Genomic DNA, 18686 nt, shown 5'->3' with positions numbered 1-18686 from the left:
TCTGACGTTTGGGTAGCACTTTTGCATCCATAAAATGCTCAGGAGAGCATGACAGATTTATCATGGATGGGAAACCTGAGGCTCATCCGTGGTGAGATCTGAGCTGGAAGCCAGTCTTCAGGCCCCTGGCTAAGTGTGTCGTCTCCTAGACATACTGCCTCTGTTCATTTCCCTCCGAATTCTTCTGGTTTCAAAATGACTAGTTAGCTTTGTCTCAATGCTCTCACACCTCCTGCTCTTTTAGCAGCTGCCCTATTTGTGTCATTTGTTTACTTAAATCATTTATTATAGAGTTTCTGCATTTTTATATTCTTTTAAAAGAGATAATGTATTGTACAACTCTCAAAAGGCAGAAGATTATTCAGTAAAGTCTCCTTTCCTCTCCACATCCCGGCCAACCAGATCTCTTTCCAGCAACCAGTGTTACCAGTTTCTTATGTATCTGTCTGGAGAAATTCTATGGGTACACAAACAATTACATTCTACCATTTTCTATCATCACAATGGTAAAATATTATATGTATGATTCCTCGGAACCTTGCTTTTTTCATTTAATAGATCTTGTTGGTCACGCCATATCAAAGAGATGTAAAAAAGATTTCTAATTATATATTTTACAGTAAAAAATACTCTATGACTGTTTCATAATGTATTTAACCAGTCTCCTCTTGGTGGACATTTGGGATATTTAAATTTTTTCCTACTAAGAACAACTTTGCAATGAATAACTTTTTCCACACAGTTACATCATTTTGCACATGTGCAGATGTATCTGTAGGATAAATCCCTAGATGTAGAATCGAACAGCTGTGTCAACAGCTGTGCATCTGTAATCTCCACAGAAGGCAGAGACTGTGTTTTATCTTCATCTATCCTTAGTGTCTAGCACAGGTCTTGATACTTCATAGATGTTCAATAGGTATGTGGACAAATTAATGAATGAGTGATTTCAGAGAACGAGTTCAGAGAGTGGTCAACAAATCTTTATGGAACAAATCAATGAATGAGTTCAGAGAATGAATGAGTTCAGAGAATGAATGAGTTCAGAGAATGAATGAGTTCAGCTGGGATGATCATGAAGGGCATGGTGACTTTTGGCACCATCTCTTGTATTTCATATACTATTCTGAAAATGACATCAAAATTTAATGTTCTTCATACTTATAACTTTCTTCTGCAGGTTTTTATTTTTTATTTATTTTTAGGTTTTTAGAGACAGGGTCTTACCATGTTGCCCAATCCGGTCTTGAACTTCTGAGCTCAAGCAATCCTCCCGCCTTGGCCTCCGAAAGTGCCAAGATGACAGGTGTGAGCCACCATGCCCGGCCCTTGTGCAGCTTTTAACTTTTCTCAGAATTTGTATTTGTGTATTTTTTAACTCATAAAAATTAAAAAATATTTTAATAGACAGGGATCTGTGTCACCCAAGTTGGAGTACAGTGGTGTGATCAGAGCTCACTGCAGTCTCAAACTCCTGAGCTCAAGCCATCCCTCCCAGGCATCCCAAGTGACGGCACTTCAGGCATGCAGCATGGAGCCTGACATCGTTTATCTACTTTTTATCGATCAGAAGAGACATAATTTCAACTCCCCACGTGGTTATACTTCTGGGTTATGAATCATAGTTTGTAAAACTCCTCTTAAAGATGTTCTTCAAAACTTCTTTGGACTTTTAGTTGTAATTTGGACTGATTGCTTTTTAGTTCTACAGCTATTACACTGAGCCTTGTTTTCAGCACACAGCTGGGTCGATTCCACTATGTCTTATATCCAAATATCCAATGTCTTCTTCTTTCTGGATTTTTCACTTTTGCTCTATTTTTTTTTTCCATAAAGAATGTACAGCTCACCGTTTTGAATACTGGCATGTCCAAAGAAGTCCTCATTTTGCTCTCATACATGAAATGCTTTGACTGGTTGTAGAATCCCAGATTGGAAATAATTTTCTATAGAATTTTGAAGGCATTATTCTAGCATCATTTCTAGCAACCATCATTTCTAGCAACCTGTGTTAGAGATGAAACGCTTGATACCTATTCTTTCTTTTTCTCCCTGTTCTTTGAATTAAGAAATTCCACCAGAATAGTTATAAATATAAAGTTGGCCCTTCATATCCGTGGATTCTACATCCTTGGATGCAATCACACGCAAATCAAAAATATTCAGGAAAAAAATTCCACAAAGTTCCAAAAAGCAAAACTTGAATTTGTTGCGCTCTGAGTGCTGTGTTGAATCCATGCGAATGAAGTGACGAGTAGGCATTGTTAGGCATTGTATTAAGTATTGTATTAGACATTGTATTAGGCATTGTATTAGGTATTATATTAGGTATTAGATGTTGTATAATGTATTAGATATTGCATTGAGTATTGTATTAGACATTGTATTAGATATTGTATTAGGTACTGTATTAGGTAGTAGGCATTCTATTAGGTATTGTATTAGGTATTAGGCATTGGTTTAGGTATTGTATTATGTATTGCATTAGGCAGTGTATTAAGTATTGTATTAGACATTGTATTTGGTATTGCAGCAATCTAGAGATGATGTAAAGTATGTCTATCTAGGGATATGCATAGGTTATATACAAATACTACAGCACTTTATATAAGAGACTTGAGAATCTGCAGATTGTGGTATCTGAGAGGGATCCTGGAGCTAATCACTATATGGATTATATGTATAATCCACAGGGAGGACTATAAGTAAGGAGTGGGCGTGTGTGTGTTAATTTCAGGTGGGTCGTTAATCTTTTTTTTTTTTTTTTTTTTTTTTCTGGCTCTGCCGCCCAGGCTGGAGGTGCAATGGCGCAATCTCAGCTCACTGCAAGCTCCGCCTTCCAGGTTCACGCTATTCTCCTGCCTCAGCCTCCCGAGTAGCTGAGACTACAGCTGCCCACCACCATGCCTGGCTAATTTTTTTGTATTTTTTAAATTAGAGACAGGGTTTCATCATGTTTTCCAGGATGGTCTCTATCTCCTGACCTCGTGATCCGCCCTCCTGGGCCTCCCAAAGTGCTGGGATTACAGGCGTGAGACACCGCGCCCGGCCTTGGGTCATTAATCTAAAGACTTGAGTCTTCAGCTCAGGTTATGTCTCTCACCTTCATAATTGTTTTGCCATTTTTTTTTCTTTCCTTCTGGAAGTCCTACTTGACAAATATTAAATCTTCTGGACCTATCCCCTCTGATTTAATTTTTCTCCCATATTTTCCATCTCCTAGTGGATGTAGAGTGACTTCTGGAGTGTTTGTCTGAAGGCGTCCTACTCACACCTACCCTCAGGGAGTGCCCTATCGGGCGTCCCACGCAGAAATAAGCCAGTGGTGGTAACAGACCTATACAAACGCTGGAGGAAACTCATTGGAGCTTACATAATCCATCAACTTGCTTTCCTGATTTTTAACCCTCAATTTCACCTGCCACTGCGAGGGCCTGGAGGCATCACCCAGCCCAACCCCGCTGTATACCCGGGGAGTCCGAGACCCGGGGTACAGCGCGACCCGAGATGATTCGGCCTGCGGGAGGGCCCGGACTGGACGCAGGTCTCCTGACTCCCAGCTCGGGGCTTTGGCTGCTGTATTCTGCTTGGTGACCCGCGTCTTCGCGGTAGGTTGAGGTGGCCAGAGCATCTGGCCTTACCCTTCTCACACGCCACACTCCCGGGTCTCTGGCTCTGGAGTCCGCAGAATTTGCGCCTGCGCCAAGCCACTGAGGCAAGGCTGCTCGGGGCGGAACCCGCCCTCTTTGCCCTGGCAACGCGTCACTTGTTGTCATGGAGACCGCGATGTTTACCTCTTTGTTCTGCAAGAGCTGGAAGCTCCATTTAGGGTAAGGAGGCTCCCATCCCGAGCTTGCGAAGTGGTTCTGTGTGGCGCTGAGGTAAGTAAACCTTGACCCTACCCCACCGACCCCCACCCGCAACCCTCCCCGCCTAACCAAATCCTCATGGCGTGGGGATGAGCCCTAATTTAGGTCCCCACCTCTCTGGGGACTACTCAGACTTATCCAGGAGTCTTGGGTTAAATGCTGGGCTCCACACTCAGATAAATTTGGTAGAAGTCATAAAAGGGACTGGACTAGGAAGAAATGGAGAAACTCCATGTTGTCTGAGGGGGCTGGGTGGGCTGCGGTTCTCAGCCTGGTCAAGATCTGACTCTAGTTTCATCCTTACATATGTGAAGGCTTCAGAGATCCAGAGGCCCCTAAAAGCAGCGGCTCAGACTTTGAGGTAGAGTTGGAATTGGGGGCAGATTTCAGCCCTATCTGAGGAAGACAGTTCTCACGGTCCATCAGAGTTGTATGGAGATGAAGTGGGTAATTTTAGTGTTTCCATTGCCGACAGCTTCTGCCAGCTGGCTTCCCCTGTGTTGTTCCCCTTCCTGTCCTCTACTTTCCTTTGTCCTGGAAGTTTTTAGATTCTTTTACGTGTTGAACAGGTTCGATACCCAGTTGTCAGTTTACACGTCACATTTCTTCTTCTTCTTCCTCTTCCTCTTCTTCTTCTTCCTCCTCCTCCTCTTCCTCCTCCTCCTCCTTCTCCTCCTCCTTCTCTTTCTCCTCCTCCTCCTTCTCCTCCTCCTCCTCTTTCTCCTCCTACTCTTCCTCCTCCTCCTCCTCTTCCTCTTCCTCTTCTTCTTCTTCTTCTTCTTCCTCTTCCTCTTCCTCTTCCTCTTCTTCTCCTAGAAAACATGTCTGGGTTCATCTGTTTGGCAGAACATTACTCCACGACCTCGCAGTTCTAATGTTGAGCTAAAGCAGTCAGATACAAAATAATACACACAGTATGATTCCATTTATGTTAAATTCAAAAACAGCAAAACGAATTTGTAGTGTTAAAAGTCAGGATACTGGTTACCCTGAGGGGCTTGAGGTGGAGTTACTGGGAAGAGATTAGAGATGCCGGTAATGCTTGTTTCTTGGTTTGGGTGCCAGCTACACAGGTGGATTCATTTTGTGTACAGATCATGATTTATTCAACTTTCCATATGTATGTCATGCTTTAATAAAAATTGACATAAAAAGGACAAATTGCTTTCATTTAATCTAAAAGAGTCTACCTCTGATCCGGACTTTGGAAACCTCAAATGGCTAAACTATTACAACCTCCGCCCAAGTTCCTGCCCTCAGAGTGGCACATTGCTAACAAGAACCAGTACCACAGAGCAGATGCCCAAAGGTCCCGATCGGAACGCCTGGTCGCAGAAAGCCAGAGGCTTGTGGATGAAATTGGAAAGACTACAAGAAAATCTCAAAGTGATGTGAACAAGAAACTAGGTAAGAAAACATGCTTGGCATATTCGCGAACATGCTAGGATGAGGCTGATGAGCTTAGCTATAGTGTCATGTTCAGGTGTGGCAACGTATTATTCTTGAGTATTAGAGAAAATCGAGTGTATTCCCCAGATTCTATGTTTAAGTTCACTGCCCTAAGATAGACACAAGGTAACCCAGTCTGATTTTCAGCCACCCATCATTCATTTATTTGTTGATTTGATGCACAGTTATTGAGCATCTATGGGCATCTATATACTACACACGAGGCATATCACAGGGAATGATCAGAATCTCTGCTTTGTAGGGGCTTTTAGCTTGAAGAGGATAAAGACAAAAAAATTAATCATCAGAATACAGTCAGCACTTCGTATCCATGGGTTCAGCCAATTGTAGGTCCAAAATACTTAGGAAAAAAACCAATAAAAGATAACAATACAACAATTAAAAATACATATAGAAACAATACAGTTCAACAACTATTTACATAGTGTTTGCATTGTATTAGGTATTATAAGTAAGCTGGAGATGATTTAAAGTATACTGGCTGGGTGTGGTAGCAGCTGCTAGGAGTCCTAGCTACTTGGAGGGCTGAGGCAGTAGGATCGCGTGAGTCCAGCAGTTAGAGCCCACCCTGGGTGATACAGCAAGACCCTGTTTCTTAAAAAAAATAGAAAAAGAAAAGAAGAAAGAAAGAGAGAAAGAGAGAAAGAAAGGAAGAAAGGAAGGAAGGAAGGAAGGAAGGAAGGAAGGGAGGGAGGGAGAGAGAGAGAGAGAGAGAGAGAGAAAGAAAGAAAGAAAGAAAGAAAGAAAGAAAGAAAGAAAGAAAGAAAGAAAGAAAGAAAAAGAAAGAGGGAAGAAAGAAGGAAAAGAGAAAAGGAAAGTACATGGGAGGATGTGCATAGGTTAAATGCAAACACTACACCATTTTGTATAAAAGACTTGAGCATCCATGGATTTTGGTATCTGTCAGGGACTCTGGAACAAATCCTCCGAGGATACCAAGGGACAATTGTATAACCAGATAGGTGCTGGGGTGGGGGAACAAAGACAGGGGTGGAGTAGACATGAAACACTGGAAAAGTTTTTCTAGAGAAGAACATTTACTTGAGTCTTAAAAGAAGAGTCATTTCCTCTTGACAATTCCTTACTTAAAACAGTACTTATTTATGTTTATTTAAATTTCTTGAGACAGAGTCTCGCTGCATCACCCAGGCCAGAGTACAGTGGCACAATCTCAGCTCACTGCAATCTCTGCCTTCCAGGTTCAAGAGCTTCTCCTGCCTCAGCCTCCCGAGTAGCTTGGATTACAGACATACGCCATCACACCTGGCTAATTTTTGTATTTTCAGTACAGATGGAGTTTCACCATGTTGGCCAGGCTGGTCTTGAACTCCTGACCTCAGGTGATCCACCTGCCTCGGCCTCCCAAAGTGCTGGGATTACAGGCGCGAGCCACTGTACCTGGCCTAACACAGTATTTAAAAGGTAGTGTTCTTTAGCAAAGATCTCAGGAAAGCACATTAAAACAAAAGATAGTGTCCTTAAATAATCAAAACAAAAATAAACATAAAACAAAACAAACAACCAATATCTCATAAATGCCAAAAAGGGATTAACCAGGGGTCACCAACTCAACTATCTACAGGGACCAAGCAGGTAGCATAGGGGTTGGGTGTAAGGCATTAGGGTTTAGTAGAGACTGTGGGGACCTGGAGAACATGTGCCCCATCTAAGGAGGAAGGTGCTACTCGATTTCAACCCATTTCTTCCAAGAAAGAACATGGGCCCAGTGTTGCCTAATTGTTGGATTTTTTTTTTTTTTTCAAGAAAATCTGGAAAGCTGGAATTTATTCACGTTTTCAATGTTGGTAACTGATTTAATTTATTTATAACACTGGGCCAGCTGTACAAACACATTTGTGGATCAAACCTGGTCTGAGGACTGTAGTTTCTAATTTCCAATAAACTAAACTTTCATTCAGGTCAGCAATGTTAGATGTTAGGCTCTCCTTATAGGTTGACCCTTACATTGATACCACCCTGCAGATAGGCCTGTTCTAAATAATTGTGCAAATAGATAGGTGTTAAAAATGAGAAGGCACCTGGGTGTGGTGGCTCAGGCCTATAATTCCAGCACTTTGGGAGGATGAGGTGGGCAGATCACGAGGTCAGGAGATCGAGCCCATCCTGGCTAACACAGTGAAACCCTGTCTCTACTAAAAATACAAAAAATGTATCGGGTGTGGTGGCACGCATCTGTAGTCCCAGCTACACAGGAGGCTGAGGCAGGAGAATCGTTTGAACCCAGGAGATGGAGGTTGCAGTGAGCCAAGATCGCGCCACTGCACTCCAGCCTGGGTGACAGAGCGAGACTCTGTCTCAAAAGAAAAAAGAGAAGGCATTATTCATTTTTACAATACTGTGTTTCAGTATATATGGGAAAAAGTGAACCTTCATTGATTCATTGAATCATTTTAAAAATTAGCCATTAGGCATTAAAAAATCAAATACGTAGGAATGAATCTAGCAAAAGATGTGCAAGTGTTTTGCACTGAAAAATCATTTTTGCAAGAAATTAAAGAAACTCTTAGTAAATGCAGGGATTTATGAGTTAATGAATTGGAAAGCCTAGTATTTAAAAGTGTTGATTCCCTTCAAAAATTAATCTATAGATTCAATGCAGTGCTAATGCAAATCTCAGCGGTTTTATGGTGAAATTGGCAAACTGCTTCTAAAATTCATATGGAAATGCAAAGCATCAAGAATAGGAACTAGGCTGGGTGCAGTGGCTCATGCCTGTAATCCCAGCACTTTGGGGGGCTGAGGCAGGTGGATCACCTGAGGTCAGGAGTTTGAGACCAGCCTGACCAACATAGCGAAACCCTGTCTCTACTAAAAGTATAAAAGAAGTAGCTGGGCATGGTGGTGCGCACCTGTAATTCCAGCTACTCAGGAGGCTGAGGCAGGAGAATTGCTTGAACCCGGCAGGCAGGCGGAGGTTGCAGTGAGCCAAGATCGTGCCACTGCACTCCAGCCTGGGCGACAAGAGCGAGAAGCCATCTCAAAAGAAAGAAAATAAAAAAAATAGGCACAACTATCTTAAAGAAGAACACAGTTGGAAGACTTCTACCATAGGTACTGAGAGCTGTGACAAAGCTATGGCAACTGAGACAGCAAAGTATAAGTGGGGAGAGACCTGTTGACCAATGAAACATGACAGAGTCCACAAACAAACCCACACACATTCATCTGAGTATGACAAAGCAACACTACAGTGTAATGGGAAAAGGAGAGCCTTTTCTAATTGGCCAATTAGATATTCATATAAAACAATGACATTCCGGCTGGGCGCAGTGGCTCATGCCTGTAATCCCAGCGCTTTGGGAGGCCAAGGCGGGAGGATCACAAGGTCAGGAGATCGAGACCATCCTGGCTAACACGGTGAAACCCTGTCTCTACTAAAAATACAAAAAATTAGCCAGGCGTGGTGGCAGGCGCCTGTAGTCCCAGCTACTCTGGAGGCTGAGGCAGGAGAATGGCGGGAACCTGGGAGGTGGAGGTTGCAGTGAACCGAGATTGCGCCACTGCATTCCAGCCTGGGCGACAGAGCAAGACTCCATCTCAAAAAAAAAAAAAAAAAAAAAAAAAGATATTCCAACCCCTAACTTGTATTTTCTTTCTATCTATCTATCTATCTATCTATCTATCTATCTATCTATCTATCTATCATCTATCTATCTATCTGCAAATCTAAGTGGAGTGTATATCTAAATGGGAAAGGTGAAACAATCATCACTTAGGGGAAAATATCTTTATGATCTTTATGACTTGGAGAAGGTAAAGATTTCTTATTCTTAAGCAGGACTGAAAAGAGCCATTCATAGAAAAGAAAAATAATACATTGAACTATATTAAAATGAAGAACTTTCGTTTAACAAAAACACCTCATCAAAAGGCTAAACAGCAATCTAAAGAGTACGAGAAGATATTTGCAATATATGTATCTGACAAATCCATATTCAGAATATATAAAGAACTTTTAAGAATACAAAAGAAAAAGACAGATAACTCAACAAACAAATGGACAAAACCTTGACAGACGCCTTACAAGTGAGGACATTCAAACAGCCGATGAACATGTGAAGAAGTGCTCTAGTTTTATGAGTCATCAGGGACATACAAATTAAAATCAAGTTGAGATGCCATTATACAGCCATGGAATGGCTACAATTAAAAAGAAGGAAGAGAACAAAAAGAAAGGAGAGGGAAGAGGATGTGGAGCAACTGGTACTGTCATACTCTGCTGGTGGAAATATAAACTGCTATAATCACTTTGGAAAGCTTTGGCAGTATTGACTATAGTTGAAGATATGCCTACTTTTCACCTGGTTATTCTACCTTTAGAGTTTTATCATACAGGAATATATGTTTACCAAATATATATGCTGCAATGGCCAAAGGAGTGCCATTTGTAATGGCCCCAAACTAAAACTACCCACATGCTCATCAACAGTAGGATGGATAAATCTGCTACACTTTACAGTAAAGAGAATGAGTGGTCTACAGCTATACACAACACTACAGATGACTCTTACAAACTTAGTAAGATGTTGAGTGAAATAAATGACACACAGATGAGTACGTGCTGTATTATTCTATTTATGTAAAATAAAGCAAACCAAATAAAAGGGAAAAGTTAATCTATACTGTTAGAAGTCTACCTTGGTGTGTGGCATGATAGGAACTGGAAGGGGTCATGAGAGACCTCCTAGGATGCCAGTTATATTCTGTTTCTTGAGTTGGGTCTGTGTTATACGTGTGTGTTCACTATGAAAATGCATTGAATTTTATGATTTTATAATATGTGTACTCCTCTATAGGTTTTTGATATTTCAATAAAAAGTTAAAAATAACTTGCAAGTACCTGTGCTGGTGCTGATGATACAGATACACCAGACTGGTGCTTGCCCTTGGGGAGCTTGCAGTCTGAAAGTAGAGATGAGTCCAGTACAGGATACCCAGGATATGGTGTGATTCATCCCATAAGTGGCACCAATAAAGCACCGTCAGATTGGAGGAGAGGGCAAATCACTTCCAACTGGTCACATCCAATGACTACTCAATTTCCCAATCTAACACTCACTTAGTGTTCATCCAACTTGACCTCTCTACAATACTGGATGCTCAAAACGGGATGCGTCCAGTTACTTTTAGAATTCTATGGCACAAATTTTTCCTGATTCATTTCCTTTCTCTCTGGCCATTTATTCCTCTTCTCTGTTGTTGATGCTTCTTTCTCCATTCATTTCCTATTGGTGTTCTTTAGTGTTTTGTTCTTGGTCTTCTTAGCTTTTTCTTCTCTTCCCTCTATGCAATCTCTCTTGATGACCTCATTAGAAATTTTATCACTATTTTCTTTGTGTTATTGGTTTGCAAATAGAAATCTTCAACTCTAATTTCTCATGAGAACTTTTTGGGGAAATAGAGAACTACTTGCTATATATTGCCACCTAGATTCCTTCAGGCACCTCAAAATAAGTATATCCCAAGATGAACTCATGACTGTCCTTCAAAACTTGCTTCTGCTTCTGTAGTTCCCTATCCTGGTTAATGGGACCAGAGCTCATTCATTCATTCATTCATCCTTCAAATAGGTCTGACCCTGTGCTAGATGCTTAGGAGTATAAAATTGAAAAAGACTGATACATTCTACTATACAAGAGAGACAAAACACAAGTAAAAAGACAAGTAACTAAAATTATTGTAAGTTGCTGGCCTAGATGAAGGCAATGACAGTAAAGATGGAGAGAAAAGGTGCTCGATAATATGTATGTTGGATTTATGAATGAATTTTAACAACAGAAGTCAAGGAGATAGCTTGGACAAAATAATAAAGGCAGGATGAGTGTGACATTTATGGGGAATGAGTAGAGAGGTCCAAGTTGATGTATAGAGTATGTGAGGAAGAGCAGCATGATGAAGATGAGAGGGAGATGAGGCAGGGCCAAGCCTGAGGAAGACCTTGAATTTGGAAGGTTCAGTTCAGTGGGTAGCCTGTTAGAATTTAAGAGGTAACGCTAGAAATCTGGAAGTAATCACATAAAGATGGGTAAGGGGAGCCATAAGTGTAGATTAAATTACCCAAAGAATGTATTGAAAGAGAAGAAAAAGGCACATGAGTTGAAGAGGACCAAGAGAAGAGCTGAGGAACAGAAGTTCAGGTGGAAGAACAAAAAGATGAAACCAAGGTTATGAAAGCCAAAAGATGAGGTTTCACAGGCAAGGAAGTCTTCTATTGTATCAGTGGTTGTCTAATGTCAAAGAGGCTGAGAGCTGAGCCAAAATAAATTTGGACTGGTGACTTGAAGATTGGTGACCTTTGAGATAAGAGATGTCCAGTAGAGTAGTGGAGGGTACACAGTGGAGGTGAAAATCAGTTACAAGGTGTCAATGGGAGGACGCCAATCTATGTGGTGGATTGAGCACATGCATTTGTCTTCTCTTCCTTTTAGAATTGCAACAAAATAGCAGTAAAGAATTAATAACAGTAAAGCTAACAAATAATAATAAAGCTATGCCCCAAGCATGAGAGAGATTGAGACACACACACATACACACACACACACACACACACGCACACACACACACAGAGTTAAAGAGGAAGCAACAGTAAACAAATGATGAAATCAAGATTTTAGAAAGCAAAGGTCAACTGGTAACAGACCTAGGGACTGCAGAAAGTCAGGGTGGGTAGAGAACAATAAGAAGCCAGTTGATTCGTGCTACAGAAATCTTGCAGTGCTCAAAACTGGATGCGTCCAGTTACTTCTGAAGCTGAAGGGTCAGGATAGAACCAGAAACAAGATTGGTTGAAAGTCTTTAAAAAGAACTTCCTCTTCACTCTGGCTCTCCGTCACTCCAGTAGAAGGTTAAAGGTTAAAGGGTTCAATGAATATCTACTTAGTGATTCATTCATTCCTATGTCTACATAGTAATTCTTCCAGCTGGTTCCTAGGACATTGGTAGCCAGGCTTCTACCCTCAGGAAGGAGACTGGAGGACTTCTCTGTAGAGAAAGTAGAAAGTAACCGGCCCAAAAGGAAAGATCTATAGATATTAACATTTGAGGATTCTCCAGCAAGATGTCAGGGTCTCACCTGATCACTCTTTACAGTAAAGCATTCTGGTTGACAAGCACTGTCCCTGTAGACAGCATTTCCAGGTAGCACTTTAGCATCTCGGTCTAAATCAGATGATCACCAAATAATCAAGGAAAGCCCCTAACATGGCAGACACCAAAACAAATAATAAAAGACACAGAAACTCAGCAGACAGACAGTGCATAGAGAAAAAGAAGAAATATACTATCAAATCCATCAAGAATTTAGAGAAGAGATTGCATCCTTGGGATGTGCAGAGGAGTCTTTAAAACAGATAACATTTGGAGAACAAGCGTTCTTAGAAATTAAGAATATAAGAGCAGGAAAATCTTAGAAATCAAAAGAAGTGTTGAGAATCTCCAGAAAGTGGGAAAAAAGGACAACAAAAAAAATAACAGCAAGGAAAAGACAAGAAAATTAGAGGCTCAATCTGGGAGGCTTAATAACTAACAGGAGTTTCAGAAAGAGTACATAGAGAAAATGGAGAAGATATGGTGGCTCATACCTGGAATCCCAGCACTTTGGGAAGCCAAGATGGGAAGATCAATTGAGACCAGGAGTTTCCGATCAGCCTTGGCAACATAGAGAGACCTTTGCCTCCACAAAAATAAGAAAACTAGGTGGGTGTGGTGGTGTGTACCTGTAGTCTCAGCTACCCAGGAGGCTGAGGTGGGAGGATCTCTTGAGCCCAGGAATTCAAAGTTACAGTGAGCTATGATTGCACCACTGACTCCAGCCTGGGTGATGGAGTGAGATCCTGTATCTAAAAAGAAGAAGATGAGGAAGCAGGGTCCTAGGCCTGGCCCAGGAAACCATTTTTTTCTCCTAGGCCTCTGGGTCTGTGATAAGAAGGGCTGCTGTGAAGATCTCTGACATGCCCTGGAGACATTTTGCCCACTGTCTTGGCAATTAGCATTCAGCTTCTTGTTACTTATGCAAATTTCTGCAGCTGGCTTCAATTCCTCCCCTCAAAATGGGTTTTTCTTTTCTACCACATGATCAGGCTGCAAATTATTTAAACCTTTATGCTCTGCTTCCCTTTTAAAGTTCCAATTTCAGATTATCTCTCTCAAATTCAAAGTTCCACAGATCTCTAGGGCAGGGGCAAAATGCTGCCAGTCTCTTTGTTAAAGCATAAGAAGAGTGAACTTTGCTCCAGTTCCCAATAAGTTCCTCATCTCCATCTGAGACTACCTGAACCGGACTTCATTGTCCATATCACTGTCAACATTTTGATTAAAACCATTCAACAAGTCTCTAGGAAGTTCCAGACTTTCCCACAACTTTCTGTCTTCTTCTGAGCTCTCCACACTGTTCCAACCTCTGCCTGTTACCCAGCTCCAAAGTCACTACCACATTTCCAGGTTATCTTTATAGCAGTGCCTCACTTCCAGTACCAATTCTCTGTATCACTTCATTTTCACGCTGCTATAAAGAAATACCGGGAGACTGGGTAATTTATAAAGGAAAGAAGTTTAATTGACCCACAGTTCCACATGGCTAGGGAGACCTCAGGAAACTTACAATCATGGTGGAAGGGGAAGAGAAAACAAGGACCTTCTTCACATGGTGGCAGGAGAGAGAAGAGAAAGTGAAAGGGGAAGAGACCCTTATAAAACTATCAGATCTCAGGAGAGCTCACTCACTATCAGGAGAACAGCATGGGGGAAACTGCCCCAATGATTCATTTACCTCCCACCCGGTCCCTCCCTCAACAGGTGGGGATTACAGCTCGAGATGAGATTTGGGTGCAGACGCAGAGCCAAACCATATCAAAGGGTATATGTCTGGCATGTGGCACAACAATTAAATAAGTTTGACACCAGTGTGAAATTTCAGGACACTAGGAAAATGGAAAGATGACTAAAATTTTTCAGAGTGGAAAAAACAGGTCACATACAAAGAATCAGGAATCACAATGGCATCAGACTTCTCAACAGAAACTCTGGAAATTAGAAGGAAATAGAGGGACACAGTCACAATTCTAAATAAAAAAGAGTTACGAACTGTAACTCAGGGCACAGCCAAATAGAATGAAATGGTGAGGGTAGAATAAAGACATTTGCAGACTTGCAGGTTTTCAAAAACTTTACCTCATGTGCATCCATTTCTTAGGAAGTTACTGAAGGATATGCGTTAGCATACTGAGAGAGTAAATCAAGGAAGAGGAAGAAAACAATCCAGGAAACGGGACAGCAACACAAGAAGAAGGAAGGGGATTCCTGGAAGCAAAGTCATAGGATGATAGCTACACAGCAAACTAGAGAGGAACCAATCCAGCAGAAGATTGCAGCAGGAGAAGATGCTCTAGGAGAGACGTCTCCAAGGAAGAAAGAAAACTGATAGCTTACTTGATGGGTTGGAATATATTAAAGGCATATTGAGAAAAAGTTAATAATATAAAGAAAGTGAAGCAATCACTATGCTACCCATTTTGCTATCTCATAACGTCATGTTGTAAACCTCAAATATATACAATAACATTTTTTTTAAAAAACAGGGTCAGTTTATGGAAGTGGAAACTGACACTACAATACAAGCAGTACATTATGACTTTTAAGATCCAAATGCCGAACTACTCATTATCAGTTAAATATATATAACATATAGTTTTCCTAGTATAGTCATTTTTTACTTATAGTGCCTAATAAATCTGCCTTTAATTATCATTTAAAAAAGAAAGTGAAGCAAAAATGCCATTTTAACCCCTCCCCAAAACAGCAAATTTTATAAGAAATGTATCACAGTGTATGATAGGGCTCAGGTATAAATAACATTTACATATTTATAAAATGTAAATAAACAATAAGTTTACTTATGTATTGTTTAACAAAATGGTGATACAACTATATTGGGAGATGGAAGTATGTCGTGTGAGTTGGTTAAGAGCAAATCATTATCTTTCATCCTAGGAAATCAACATATAATATCAAAACTGATCATGAGTGAATAGCAGTATAAGCAAATGTCAGAAGAAGTGATAAGCGTGTTTAAAGTGGCTGCCCCCAGAAGGTGGGCATGGGTGGGGACAGGTCAGAGAGTTTCAACTCTTTGTGATACTATTTGACTTTTCAAACAACACACATTTATATCTTTGATAAAATTAAAAGTTATTAAAAACAGCAGGCACCAAAGAACTAGTGAGCGTAGAATGACACATTTGATGTGGACTGTAAGAAAATATATCTTCCTTTCCTTCCTGCAAATAAACATTTAGAAAGATGAAAAGATGCCCCAAGTAGCACAGTGCTAAGAGGAAAAGAGCATATCACAGGTAGTTTTACAACAGTCCTCAAGTTGCTAATTCGAATGTTAGCTACCTTGGGATAGATTAACCCTGGTGTAACTTCCCTGTGTGCTTCAGAACAGAGACTCGAGGAAGTCCGGTTCTGGAAGAAGGAGTTAGATGACAAACTTGAGCAGCTTGTGAATGTAACCGATGATCTACTCCTATATAAGATCAGATTGGAAAAAGCCCTGGAGTGCTTGAAAGAGCCCTTGCACATTACTGAGACGTGCCTGGCATACAGGTAGGAGCGAAGGTCCTTCAAATGATTCACGTGTTGTGACAAATGAGATGCTGGGTAGTAAATGCTGGCTGTGCGCGATCGTGAGTTAGAAATGGCAACTGAGCAGGTGTTCTTTTAGAGCCTGAAGTTATCCCGGCATGCCCCTGGTGCTGGACAGGGCAAGGGGCACTGGACTTAGTTCATGCCTCAACTCTGCTCTTGAGTAACTCAACTCAAATATATGTTAGGACTAGGTTTGGCTGTGGGTAGCAGAAAACTCTAAAATGACATTGAATTTCAAGAAAACGATTTCTTTCTCTCTTACATTTAGAGTCTAGAGATAGTCAGTCCAGGGTTGGAGTGGTGGGCCACAGTTTTAGGGTTCCAGGCTTTGTCTATCTTGTTGTTCTACTGCACATGGCTTTCACTCTTAATGTTACCTCATGGTTTAAGATGGCAGCTGGAGCTCCAGCCATTGTGTCTACATTCTAGCAAGTAGGAGTAAGTGGGGTCTGACATTCATCATTTCTATTTGCATCCTGTTGACTAGAACTTAATCACATGGCCACACCAACAGAAGCTGCGAAATGATTGGCTTTACTTTGGGCAGCCAGGTGCTCAGCTAAAATTCCAGGGGTTCTGTTGCCAAGGAAGAAGGTGAGAACAGGCAGTACAGCTCCCGGGGGACAGTATGTCTCTCCCATGCTGAGCCACACGGAAGCACTTTGTAATCCAGACAGCACTATATGAAGGTGCTTTTAATTAGTGTTTCCCTCCTCTAAATCCAGTGAGTAGAATGATCCTTTCTACTCTGGGGTGATGCTGGTTTCCGGACCTGGGTCCTGCCGCAGCCCTAGCTGGAGTGTCCTAACACGTCTTCATGCTGTTAGCATAGTCCCCTATAATCTAGTGCACCCTCCACACCGGCTGTTCAGTGAACTTTTCCAAATGCAGATTTTTTCAGGTCACCGCCATGCTTAGAATCCTTCAAACCCCAATGACGTCAAGATACATTTTAAGCTTCTTAGCTTAGCAAACCAAGGTTCATCACGATAGAGCCCCCAGTGACCTCTCTGGGTCCGTATCTCGTCCCCAATAGCAGGATGTGCTTAGGTGTGGGGAGCTCCTTGCAGTTTCTCAAATGCACCATGCTGCTGTCTTCCTGGAAAGCCCTGTTCCTTCCGTAAGCTTAACCAGGATCCTTTGCAGGAACCAGACAGCAGTCTCCCCAGCCAGATTTAGAAAGTCTATGCAGCAAAGAGAAATAGCAGCTCGTCAAAGAGCTCAACACCCAGTTGGCCCAAGTCTAAGCCTAAAGATAATGATAACGTAGAGGCTGCTAAGTTTATTGAGCATATACTGTGTGCCAGGTACTGTAGCTTATGCTTTTACAGCTCATTCGTACTGTGCCACAATCCTATGAAGTACTAATAATGATCCCTATTTTACAGAAAAGGAAACCAAGGCACAGGTAGGTTACATAGTGGCTAAGGGCACGCAACTAGTGAGTAGGGGAACCTCCTTTCCAAGGTTGAAAAAGAGCAAAACGTCGTGCAGCAGGGTCACTTTGGGAGGAGGATGGCATCATGACTAGAAGCACAAGTGATACACAGTTCCGTGACACTGGGTAGGTCACTTAATCTCTCTGAAACTCAGTTTCCCCATCAGTACCTGAAAGGGCTAAGAAAGAATGTTTATATATAAAAAGCTTAGCACAATGCCTGTCACAGAGTAAGTGCTCACTGGCGGAGGCAATATTACTATTAGTGTTATTACTATTAATAGTTATTATTACTATAAAATGTCTTTTTTTTTGAGACAGAGTTTCGCTCTTGTTGCCCAGGCTGGAGTGCAATGGCGCAATCTCGGCTCACTGAAACCTCCACCTCCTGGGTTCAAGTGATTCTCCTGCCTCAGCCTCCTGAGTAGTTGGGATAACAGGCATGCACCACCACTCACGGCTAATTTTGTATTTTTAGTGGATTCAGGGTTTCTCCATGTTGGTCAGGCTGGTCTCGAACTCCCAACCTCAGGTGATCCACCCGCCTCAGCCTCCCAAAGTGCTGGGATTACAGGTGTGAGCCACTGCGCCCACCCTAAAACATCTTTCTATATTCAATTGTTTGTCTAAACATTGAATGAGGATCAAGGAAGGAAACAGGTCTTTGAATTTATTATTATTATTTTAAACTTTCTTCTTCTTGGGAAAAAAGATCCATTTGGTTGCAAATCAAAATCACAATGAGATATCATCACATGCTGGTTAGAATGGCAATCATTAAAAAGTCAGGAAACAACAGATGCTGGAGAGGATATGGAGAAATACGAACACTTTTACACTGTTGGTGGGAGTGTAAATGAGTTCAACCATTGTGGAAGACAGTGTGGCGATTCCTCAGGGATCTAGAACTAGAATTACCATTTGACCCAGCAGTCCCATTACTAGGTAAATACCCAAAGAATTATAAATCATTCTACTATAAAGACATATGCACACGTTTGTTTATTGCAGCACTATTCACAATAGCAAAGACTTGGAACCAACCCAAATGTCCATCAATGATAGACTGGATAAAGAAAATGTGGCACATATACACCATGGAATACTATGCAGCCATAAAAAAGGATGAGTTCATGTCCTTTGCAGGGACATGGATGCAGCTGGAAACCATCATTCTGAGCAAACTATCACAAGGACAGAAAACCAAACACTGCATGTTCTCACTCAGAGGTGGGAACTAA

At 41.4% G+C, this 18686-nt stretch overlaps 1 protein-coding gene across 3 annotated transcripts in view; it reads left to right on the top strand.

Moving 5' to 3' along the window:
* Positions 1 to 3800: 3800 nt before the first annotated feature.
* The window catches only part of TEKT1 (tektin 1), a 39850-nt gene continuing 24964 nt past the window's right edge, over positions 3801 to 18686 (top strand). For 2 of the 3 annotated variants that reach the window (XM_065532645.2, XM_005582693.5), the window contains exons 1-3: positions 3801 to 3881; positions 5053 to 5276; positions 15800 to 15965. In XM_065532645.2, coding sequence (XP_065388717.1) covers positions 5087 to 5276; positions 15800 to 15965 — 356 coding nt within the window. In that variant the 5' untranslated portion in view covers positions 3801 to 3881; positions 5053 to 5086. The remainder of the gene's footprint in view (positions 3882 to 5052; positions 5277 to 15799; positions 15966 to 18686) is intronic. The other variant, XM_015437548.4, reaches the window with a different exon arrangement.

The sequence above is a fragment of the Macaca fascicularis genome, chromosome 16 (genome assembly GCF_037993035.2).
Source record: "Macaca fascicularis isolate 582-1 chromosome 16, T2T-MFA8v1.1".
NCBI classification, from domain to species: Eukaryota; Metazoa; Chordata; class Mammalia; order Primates; family Cercopithecidae; genus Macaca; species Macaca fascicularis.
The sequence above is the reverse complement of the archived record's forward strand: the minus strand, read 5'-3'. Positions and strand labels throughout refer to the sequence as shown.